The sequence below is a fragment of the Lepisma saccharinum genome, chromosome 27, assembly GCF_977018435.1.
Source record: "Lepisma saccharinum chromosome 27, izLepSacc3.1, whole genome shotgun sequence".
NCBI classification, from domain to species: Eukaryota; Metazoa; Arthropoda; class Insecta; order Zygentoma; family Lepismatidae; genus Lepisma; species Lepisma saccharinum.
Window position 1 is genome coordinate 36,843,046 of NC_139255.1, and position 12,208 is coordinate 36,855,253.

At 38.3% G+C, this 12,208-nt stretch overlaps 1 protein-coding gene across 2 annotated transcripts in view; it reads left to right on the forward strand.

The window, feature by feature from the left end:
• The window catches only part of Caper (RNA-binding protein 39-like protein Caper), a 128,893-nt gene that overhangs the window by 33,336 nt on the left and 83,349 nt on the right, over positions 1–12,208 (forward strand). For both annotated transcript variants that reach the window (XM_083113007.1, XM_083113006.1), the window contains exon 2: positions 8,850–8,905. In XM_083113007.1, the coding sequence (XP_082969133.1) occupies positions 8,852–8,905 (54 nt within the window). In that variant the 5' untranslated portion in view covers positions 8,850–8,851. The remainder of the gene's footprint in view (positions 1–8,849; positions 8,906–12,208) is intronic.

Here is a 12,208-nt window from a genome sequence, read left to right on the forward strand (position 1 = left end):
GCCTGCAGTCGACGTGGAATGGACAAATACAGGTCTCATATGGTTGTCAACGGGATGTTGTACCATTCTTCCTCCAGAGCAGCTGCAAGTTGTTGTAGAGACAATGGTGGTGGGTAGCAGGCTCGCACCTTGTCTCCAAAACCGACCACAGGGGATCAATAATATTGAGGTCTGGTGATTGTGGAGGCTATGGCAGATGTGACACTTCATCCTCGTGCTCATCAAACCAGTCCTGGACGATGTGAGCTGTATGAACAGGGGCTCTGTCATCTTGAAACATGGCATCACCATCTGGGAACAGAGTTTGCACCATGGGATGCAGCTGGTCACTCAAAATGGTTCTGTAGTCCCTGGCAGTGACATGTCCATGCAGGGTGATGATGGGTCCGGCAGAATACCAGGAGATGGCTGCGCAAATCATCACTGAACCACCACCATGCTTCACTCTCAGTAACAGACAGTCTGTATCGTACGCTTGTGCTGGTGTTCTCCACACGTACACTCGGCCAGCAGTTGGAAAGGATTACTCATCCGACCAGATTACAGTCTTCCACTGCTCCATTGTCCAGTTTTTATGGGTGTTGCACCACTGTCTCCATCTAGCAGCATGGTCAACAGTCACGAGTGGTTTGGGAATTGCAGATCTGCCATGAATACCCTGCTTGTTAATCCAGTCCCTGTAATAGAGTCCCGTAAAAATTTAGTTATGATTTGTCTAACCAATAGAACCTAGTAGAATACATGTAGGAGAGTCAGAAAAACTTGGGTAGACATCACCATATTCTGGACCGGGTGTTTTAGACGCCATTTTCCAAAATGGCCGACAGCGACAATATTTTGCTTTTATTTCCGCTCCTGAAACCATTTAAGTCATAATTTTGGTGTCTAAATATATGTTTTGAAGGGTGAGGAATCGAATAAAATGGTTCCTGAAGTTGTCTGGTTGTTATTTATTTCAGAAAATCTGTTTTTTTTCTGCATCTATAAAGGATAATATGAACAAAAACTGACTACAATTATTTGGAAAGTTACATTTACACAACATAAAAGATTTGAAAAAATATATATAATAAAATAAAGCACACATCAAAAAAATTATATTCCAATAAAGCACACATGATAATTATGAAAACTCTGAAGTTACAAGTTATTGCAACAAACTGCAAAATAATATGATAATTTCTTATTTTTCTCCTACACTATCTTTTACATTCTTCGCCGCATTTGCAATACTCAGTGCATGGTAAATATTTCATACGACATTTACATATACTAGTAGCACATGCTTTACAAGTACACTGTATTAGTAGCTAAGAAGGCATTTCATGAAGGCAGATATCAGGCTTTAGCATGCCATTTGCATCTTTGCACCACCCATAATCGGTTGGTTGCAGGGTTCCATCAGGAAAGTAGCTTCGTGAAAGTTTTAAGCATTCCTGCAGAACAGAAAAACTTCTTCTCAAATGTCCATTTCTTATTGAGAAAGATGAGGGTGGTAGCTCAGATATGTGCTTCTGTTTGTGTAATGAATAACGAAGCTCATCAAATGTCTTATACTTTGAGGATGGATATTAAACTTGTACAAGATATTCCTCTGCTTTATCAAAGGCTTCTTCAGACAGAGTATTTTCTTCTGCAAATCCAATTAGTAATGTTTCTGGTGATGCTTTCAGTGAAGATGGCTTTGTTCCTATCTTGCTTGTAACATCAGTACCTGTAACAATGTGTGCCTTAATTAAAGTTCTGCAAAGAGTAGCTCCCAGTTTTCTGTGTAGCGTGTGTAGAGGCACATAACGCACTTTGTCACCCACTCCCACTTTAATCCACATTTCTTCCAATCCTTTCGTGAATAGTTCAAATAGATATCGAAGGACGAGAACAACTACATCAGTGTCATTAGATAATACTATGAGGTATGTTATGTCTGACTGAACAGCATCGAATATATGGAGTATCATTCTGGAATCTGCTTCTTCTACAAAGGTCTGAAGGTCAGAGCAAGTTCGAAGTTCCTTGTTCATAACTATGAAGGCATCTCTGGTATCATTGTCTCCTGTGATGGTTCCACTTATCACTGTAGTGAAGTTAGTCCTTTTTTCATGTTCAATAAAACCGGTAGCAGTTGTTTGTTTTTACTTGAAGACCAGAATCCGTCCATCTGTATAGGAATAAGTGTGTCCCATTCGATTGTCATCATTTCAATTGGATAAGCAGGTCTCAGTCTTTCTCTTTCACCTTCGTTTAGTGACTGCTCGATGTAGCTGTCAAATACAAAATCCACTCTTTTAGTTCCGTGGTACTGAGTTGCATTAGTCCAGACTTTATCAAATATACTTTTAAAAGTTCCCATACACTTAGTTCTGAGTTGACGAACTTGTGACATAAAATCAACTATGACAGCAGTATTCAGGACTTCATGTTCTTGAAAACAGTAATCAGTTGGATCTAGTTTTTTCTCCAATGTGAAACAGTAGATACTTTAGATACTTTTGGTTGTATAGCCATTATCATCTAATAACATATTAGTTGGCAGCAGATCATATTTCAAAATATCTTTCATTGTTTCCCCTCGTGCTTTAGCTATGTGTATACTTCTATCAGCTGCAGCAATATTATTCTTTTGGGAAGCAAGTGTTGTCTTCGATTTCGGAGCAGGCACTACGGTTTCACCCATCATTGTTGGGAGTCTTACCTTCGTGATGACACCAGAAAGTTTTGTAGTTTTCTTAACGAAACGTTCACTTCTGAATAGTTCATTACTCTATTCTCCATGCTCTCTCACATTACTCTATTCTCCATGCTCTCTCACTTTCATCAGGCGGGTAGCATCCTCTCTAGGTACACATTGTTTACTGATAAAATTATGAAGTTGGGTCTGGCTGGATGTTTCATATGGATTGCCTCTACTGTTCATAAATTCAAATACTGCATTCACAAACATTAACATCTTGGAACTCAAGTTTCCTGATAATTCATGATGAAGAGTTACCTCACTGTAACTGGTATCATCAGCACCAAGTATTTCTCGGAAACAGTTGGTTATTCCTAGTAGCTTGTGATATACCAACTCCCATTCAGTGACACACATTTGTTGCTTTCTTTGTCCAATTATTCCTTTAGAGCTCTTTCGAGATCGTTGGATAGTTTGCTCCAATTTCATGACCCGTGACACAGCACTAAATGATCGATTGGTTTGCCTCACTACAAAATGGCCTGTTTGAAATTTCTGATACACTTCAGGATGCTGTTCCTCTAACCATCGCATTTTTTCCAGATACCATGATGCATTCCTTAAATAGTTAATGCTGTCAAATTCACAGAATATAGGTTGAAGGTTCTGAATAGCTTGAAGGTGGCTATTCCAATCGCCATCTCTGTCAGACGCTATGAGAAATTTCAACAAGTTTACAAGGTAAAGGAATGTATCCTAGTATCGCCACATTTTGAACTTAGTGGCACAATCATTGGAAAATTTCTGAAAGTTATTGTACAAAACTGCTAAGGTTGCTATAAGTTCATTAAACTCTGTTGGGCTTGTTTTCACATTCTTAGTTGAAATACTTATTTCCAATTTCTGGGCTTGTTGAATGGTAATAGCATATTTTTCCTTGGGGTTACATTTCCAAAATGCTGACCATTTCATCTTCAATATAGCTTCTTCAAGAATCAGTAAGCCCTTGAGCGATCTGACATAATGACTTCCATTCATTACTGATTCTGCAGTTTTAACACCAAACACTTTGCACTCAATAAGTGCATCCTTTGCACTACTGCCATACAGATATTTTCCAATAATGTGCCGGACGAGCTTTGCGCAATTGAAGTTTCCAATCATTGGAATAATGTCAAGAAACTCAGAAGGGCTACTCATCATAATATCAGCAATGATATGGAATACACCCTCATCTGAAAATACTGGTAAAACTGATTGTTTTAACTGTGAGCAAACATTCTGCAAACTTTTCAATGATAAGAAAACTGTAGCATGTTCTGTAACCGGCCTGGGGATGCATGGAAGAAATCCCACATCCATGGCAGGTGGTGTTGCTGTTGATACCAAAGCACGACATCCAGCCCATGTTGGAACAATTAGATCATCAGTTGTATCTTCAGGAATCCCATGTTTAATTAAAGTGATTGCAAATTCAGTTTCAGCATGTCTCTTTTCAGTGCTCTCATTACAGAGCAGGTCTTCCTTAACTTAGAAACTTTCATGAAAACATGGTTTGCTGTCTGGTCTCTTGTAATGTAGAAATCCAACTTTAGGAATCATTTTATTCGATTCCTCACCCTTCAAAACATATATTTAGACACCAAAATTATGACTTTAACGGTTTCAGGAGCGGAAATAAAAGCAAAATATTGTCGCTGTCGGCCATTTTGGAAAATGGCGTCTAAAACACCCGGTCCAGAATATGGTGATGTCTACCCAAGTTTTTCTGACTCTCCTACATGTATTGTCCATTGGTTAGACAAATCATAACTAAAATTTTTACGGGACTATTACAGGGACAGGAGTATGTGCAGTTCTCTTCAGACTGTTTTGACGCTAACAGGGTTTGTAAACACTGTATTCAGCTCAGCAGTGACTTTTGGAGCCGTGGTGATGATCTTCTGCTTGGTCACAATCCTACCCAATGTGCGTCTGACTCTGTCATGCAACACACAGTTGCGTCCACGCTGGTGCTTCGCTGATGCTGATTTTCCGGAAGTCTCGTGGGCAGTCATGATCTTCGAGACTGTGCCTCTTGATACACCAAACATTTCCACTACTTTCGTCACGGAAGCTCCCACCATACGCGCACCCACAATTTGCCCTCTTTGAAACTCTGTCAGCTCAGACATAATTCACGATAACCTGCACGGACCGGTCGCTGAACTGTAACTGGCCCATCTGTTAGATTGGCCAGGGTGTATACCTCGCAGGAAGTGCCAGTGACCACAGTGCCATCTACCATTCAGACGCAAATCATGTTTGAAATGTTTACCTGTTTTATACCAGGTGTTTCCATATTTTTTTCCATCCCCTGTATATTAATAATATTGACCTGTAATGTAAGCCTTGCATTATTTATATATTATCAACTTTACTTTTAAAAACCTTTCATAGTATTTGGCTGCCGATGGTCCTGTACCATTGGAAAGGAAATATGAAATTGAACCACTTGTAAATACACTCCTTTTATATGTTAGAATTTTAAAAAAATAATCTTTACTTAATTTTTAATTTAACCCTGAAATAGAAATAGTTTGGCTTCAGCTGCAAACTGAACTTCCCCAACCTCACATGACTAGGTAACTCTAGTCGGCATTGTGGTTTATGTTATGGGCTAATGAACCCAATATTTTACTTCATACTATTTGTATTGAAATACAGGTTTTCTTTATTCCTAGATCTCAACATAAAAGAATATTTGATATACAATTATCGAGGTTTGTACGAGGGCCACTATTTATATTTTGAGCCTTGGCAACACTGATTGAAGTGAGGTGCGATTTGACGTTTGTACGGAATCATCTGGCATTATTGACCATAACATACTTCAAATGTTTTGTCAATAGCTTGATTTGTGTTGTTTATGTTGCCTTGGAGATTGCGCGACAACAATAAAATGAAATTAACTCGTGAACATTTTCGTGCGATGATTTTTTTACGATTTTCAACATGGATTATCAAGACAAGAGTGCATCGATCAACTTACTTCCACATTTGGCGATGAAGCCCCATCCTTTGCCACTGTGAAACGCTGGTATAACGAATTTAATCGTGACCGCCATTCGCTCACAGACGAGATTCGCGAAGGTCGTCCAAAATCAGTTGTTCAAGAAAACATTGATGCTGTGCAAAACCTAATACTGCAAGATCGTCATGTGACATACTGTGAGATTGAGGCAACCATAGGCATTAGTTCCACCAGCATATATAAAATATTACGTGATCCTTTAGCTGTGAGAAAGGTATGTTCTCGTTGGATCCCACACAATTTGACAAAAACTCAAAAAGACGCTCGCTCGCGTCAATTGGTGCAAACAAATGCTCAATAAATACAATCATGGTGCTTCAAAAGACGTATATAAGATTGTAACAGGTGAGGAATCATGGATATATGCATATGATCCGGAACGTAAACAGCAGTCGACTGTATGGGTGTTTCAAGATGAACCCAATGCAACAAAAGTTGTTCGCGCTCGAAGCACATCGAAACAAATGGTCGCCTGTTTTTTCGGGAAAACTGGTCATGTGGCAACTGTGCCTTTAGAGGAACGTAGAACGGTCAACTCTGAATGGTACAGAACAATTTGTTTGCCAGAGGTCTTTGGTCAAATACGGAAAACAAACAAACGCCGTCGGATCATTCTTCATCAAGACAATGCCAGCTGTCACACATCTCGTCTAACAACCGACTTTATGAACAGTCAAAAAATCGAATTGATGGGTCATCCGCCGTACAGTCCTGATTTGTCACCCAATGACTTCTTCTTGTTCCCGAATGTCAAGAATAAATTGCGTGGACAAGGATTTTCGTCGACGGAAGATACCGTTGATGCGTTCAAAAACCATATTATGGAGGTGTCTCAAGAAGATTGGAAAAACTGCTTTGACAAATGGTTCGAACGAATGCAAAAGTGTATTGACCATAAAGGAGAATACTTCGAAAAACAATAAAGCAGTTTTCAATGCCAAATTCCTGTTTTTTCATTGTTATGCTCAAAATATAAATAGTGACCCTCGTACCTGTGTGTTTTTAATTGTCCTCAGTATTGGTAGAATTGTTACTAGTATTTATTTAGCACATGAAAAATTAGACACTGTGATTCTCTATGCAGTTATTGAGATATGAAAAGATGAACCTAAGCTCTATCAACACTAAGATGCAAAAAAGTGTAAATCTGTTGCTCCAGGCTGTTGAGTAACATATTGTGTAATGAACCACAATTTCCTGCGTAAAGTGTTTTATTGCCATTTTTTAATTTTTAAAATATCACTTTTAAAAATCTGTTATTGTGTTGTGCTTTTCTACATTTGTATGCAAAAATTGAGAAGAACCATAGATGGAAGGCAAAATGTGCATTTTGGTACTACATTTTGTCTTAAATTGATATGCAATTACCTCTTAAACATGAAATTTGCAACTTATTCGTTAACACAACACTTGCAACCAAACTGCACACAGGAATTAAACATATTTGTATGTTTAACACTTAACTGATCATTGATCACTATAAGTAAAGAGCTGTCTCATATTTCAGGGCTCTAAGTCAAAGTAAATGAGATATATAAGCTCTACCAATTTGAACATCAGATCTTTAAAATTAGATACAATGAAAACCACAAGTGATAATGACATATATATTTTTTTTTTCTATTTTGAAGAGCCAACAATGGCATTATGTTTTGAACAATATGTCGTTCAAATGTGCTCCTCTGCTTCGGTGGGTGGAATGTATTCTGAATGTCCAATTTTCCAGCACGTCTGCACACATATTGAGTGGTATAGCCTCAATGGTTCGTTCGAGGCTCCGTTTCAGGTCACGAACTGTGTGTGGCTTAGTCTCATAGACCTTAGATTTGATATAACCACATGAAAAATAATCCAGGGGGGTTAGGTCACATGATCTTGGTGGCCAGTTCGTATCACCCTTTCTGAACAGAACTCGTCCGGGGAACTTTTCTTGCTATAATTCTATTGTTTGGCGAGCTGTGTGACAAGTTCCACTGTCCTGTTGGAAAAACACATTGTTGATGTCAAGATTTGCAAGTTTAGTCCCCCAAAATGCACCACCATATTCCTATATCGCTCCCCATTTACAGTCATGTGATTTCCATGTTGGTCCTCAAAAAATAAGGCCCGATCATGCCATTGGCCCAGAAACCACACCACGCAGTCACTTTCTTAGGATGAAGGAGTACGTCCAGAATCACTTGCTGATTTTCATCTGCCCAAGTCCTACAGTTTTGTTTGTTAACGTAGCCATAAAAAAAATGTGCTTTATCGGAAAAGATGATTTTTACGGCCAAAATCTGAATCGGTATCAAACTGCTGTAGAGCCCAATTAGCGAATTCCCAATGCAGACGATGATCATTAGGCTTAAGTTCTTGAGCCGAGATGCAAAATTTGCCATGTTGTCATCTGTGAAATGCCGAGTTGTTGTAAACGCCGTGAAACAGAGATTTTGATCGTCCACCTCGCTCTGGCTTACTGAATCTATGTTCTCAGCTGAAGGACCGACTCGGCAATGGACTATGTTGGCTCCTTTGCTACTGAGCCTGTTCCTTCAAATTTCTCTACGAGGCGGTAACTGAGGGTCGATTATGTTGACCATAAATTCCTCTCAATGCCCAAAATGTCTGTCAAACTGAACACGAATTTTGATAATAAATTTGAATAATTTCTATGCGTTGTTGCATTGTGTATCTCTCCATGATAACTTGCCACAGACTACTGCACACAGATGTTACATTTCCATCTCGTCATTCCAGTCAGTGTTGCCATAACACTCTTTCAAAGTTCTGATGTTCAAATTGGTAGGCCTTTTATATAATTTAATCATGCAAGTTGTGTAAAATCTAGAACTTCTAATTTCTGCAGGATATAGGTGATAGAAGGTGAAGATTTTGAATATAGAAATTTCAATTGTGTGTAATAAGTGTCTATTTTTCAAAACAACTTGGAGAATTCATTCACCATAACACTGAAATGTTATTTTATGTACCAAATATGAAGCTGAAATTCAATCCATTTTTATACTGAAATTTTTATTTCTTATGTACCAATGTGTGTGCTAATAAACTGTTATGCAATTAGTTATGAATATGTTGTAAAATGGCATTTTCTTTTCCTTGCAGAAATGGCTGAGGATCTGGATGTGGAGGCTATGCTAGAAGCACCTTATAGGAAAGGAGTAAGTATTTTTAAAAGAAAATCATAAAATTTAGTTGTTAATTTTTTTTTTGCTTGCCACAAAAACATTCCATGTAAGTGTACCAAAATGAAAGGTACCTACTCGCTAAGTTAATTTCATATAACAGCTTTTATCAAAGTGCATGATGCTAAATGTAAAATGAATACTGTAGTTTTATATTTTGTTTTTTATTTTAGTAGAAAGGATATAATTTTCGAAAGACCTCATACTACTGTTGTCTTATATGATGCCCCATTTCTGTATCTTGTAGAACTTTACATGTCACAGTCTCCAGCTCTGAATTCTTCACTGTTCCAGCTCCATCGCAAGAGGTATTACACGAGGATATGTTTGGTACTGTAAAATTTTGAGCAAACTCATTCTTGTATGGGTTGTACATTTTGTTTTTGTATATTTACTTGTGTTGATAGTGTAGTTATACTACAGATATTTAATCATAATTTCTTCCAGTTGTGTTTCATTTGACATTCATCTGGATTCATGCGTTAACGTACAGAAATCTCTTGCTTTGTTCCTGTCTGTTAGATTTGTTCACATTTCATTAAAGAAATGCATATAGAAATTCACTAACATAAAACGTATTAACAGGAATTGTAAGTGCCAGTATAAAAACAGTGCAGGTTATTGTCATTGTTGACATATGATAATGTTATAGCTCCTATTAACTTCGAACTTTGTGTTCATGTGACCCCTTACATTTTGGAAAGGTTCTGAAATGTCCCCTTCTATTATCTCAGGGCCGCCCCAGATGGGTTTGCAAGCATCAGTCTTGTCCAAGTGTCTCCCAGGAATATGGCTATGAAGAATTCAAGGACATAGTTCAAGAGCAGAAGGCTGCCGTTGTGAAAAAAAATCCATATAAAATTGATAGCTGAAAGTGAAACATTTGTTCTGTATGCATGTATTGTCTTTTTTTTTTAAAGTTTAGTGCAGTTGACTGAACTGGTGTTCAAGTATGTATGAGTGGACGTATGTGCGTGTGTAAGAGAGAGGAAGTGATTGAATGTAACTGTGTAATTAGTTTTTCCTAACATATTGGGTCATCAGTGGGCTATGTTTGATGATTTGGCAGTTTTTTATCAACACTGGAGAACTCTACCACATCAGTGTACCAGAGTTTTTATGTGAAATGTTCATAATTTCAAATATGAAGAAATCACAGTATTAAAAGAACCTTGGCATGCCATAGGCATAATTTTCATTCATATCCACCAGCATCATGTGAAAAAATAGATTGTCTGACTGGTGCACCTTTTTATTAATCAAAATAGTAAAATGTCTAGTGTCTATACTCTGTTCTGTGTATCTCTGGAGGAAGCAAATGAATACAAGTGTCTCCGCAAGTAGTGACGCGAGTGTTCCACCAATGAACACTTGAGAGGGAATGGGATTGTGTTGAGGAGGAAAGCAAATGCAGTACCAGCCTTATAAGCATCGCTCTGGCCAGTCAACCCCCGTGGCCTTGCTCCACACATTCTGGGGATAGAGTATTGACACATATCTTCAACGTAAGATCTAAATTTTAAACAATTTTCAAACTTCTTTCCTATTCTAACTTGCATGTATTGCTTTTTCCTATCCTGCCACTAACGAGGAACCCAAACAGATTCAAATATTTGGATGTAAATTGAAGGTACATGTCTAGACATTAGTCATTTTGCTATTCATGGTTAATAAAGCTGTCGTGTAATCACAAAATCCATATCCTTTAACAATACTGGTGCAATATTAATGAAAATTATGCCTTTTGCATAATTTACAGAATGGTCAAATTTGGCAAAAGTGCCATGTAACATTCCGTGGAACTTGGGAGATATCCAGAAAAGTATAGGCTGGTGTCAGTGATTACATTCCTCCGCTACTTCCCAATTTTATCACTATTTGTATTGACCGAGCCCTATTTTATATGCCTATAAAAATTAATGGTGCAGTTACTGTTTTGAATGTAGATCCGGCAAATTAATGTTGCATCTTAGTTTTTGCAGTTTAAATTAAATTTCAAGTTTGACTTAATCATAATTTGCAAACTCTCCTCTCTTAAGATGAATCCCAGAAAATATATTGGTAAGTGTAACATTTTTTTATCCAATTCACTGTTTCGAATCTTTTTTATTTTCATAACTTCATTTTTCATTGCTAATGTTAATAGTAATTTCAAATGCACTAAATAACATATTTCAAATTATCTTTTTATCATATTTCATAGTAATCTTGAGGAAATAGGTCTTGAAACGGCATATATTTGATCATTTGTGCCTCAGACATTGGAGAAGCATGTACAGAGGCTGTTCAGCGTATATTTGACCAAACGCGATTCCTTCCCCTCGTGCTCAGAATGGACTCGCCCAACCTTGGTCGGGCACGTTTGTAAGTGTAGTGTGTGAGCTGTAAAAGAGTGGTTGTGTTTTCTCACTGGGCTGAAAATCCTGCCCAAACTGAGCCACTTTTGGGAGGAGTACGTTGTATAACTTTCCAAGTGTTTGTGTTTTCTTGCTTGGCCGAAAATTCTGCCAAAACTGAGTTGCTTTTGTGAAGGTTATGTTGTAGCCCTTTATGATGCAAAGTTCAGTGTGTCAATGTTCTGGAAGTAGTGTAAGAGCAAGGATTGTGACGTTCGTTTGACTTTATTCAAGAATGTGATCGGCAAGTATAAGGATTGCATGGTCCCAGCGTTCGGTTCTCCAACAAAGGGGACGAGAACAGGGCCGTGCACACAAGCCACCACCAGTATGCAGCTGCAAGGTGCGGTTAACAGTTTCCAAAGACATAGTTAGATGATTCGCCATTTGTCTTTGGGTTGGTGGATTCTTTTGCATGGCCATTTTGCGAAGTTTTGCCTGCATACTGGTGGTGGCTTGTGTGCACGGCCGTGTTCTCGTCCCCTTTGTTGGAGAACCGAACGCTGGGACCATGCAATCCTTATACTTGCCGATCACATTCTTGAATAAAGTCAAACGAACGTCACAATCCTTGCTCTTACACTACTTCCTGATCATTGACACACTGAACTTTGCATCATAAAGGGCTACAACATAACCTTCCCAAAAGCAACTCAGTTTTGGCAGCATTTTCGGCCCAGCCAGAACGCACTCCTCCCAAAAAGCAACTCAGTTTGGGTGGGATTTTTGGCCCAGTGAGAAAACACAACCACTCTTTTACAGCTCACACACTACACTGACAAACATGCCCGACCAAGGTTGGGTGAGTTAATTCTGAGTGCAGGGAGAAGGAAACTCGTTTGGTCACATATATGCTGAACAGCCTCTGTATATATTAATCTGT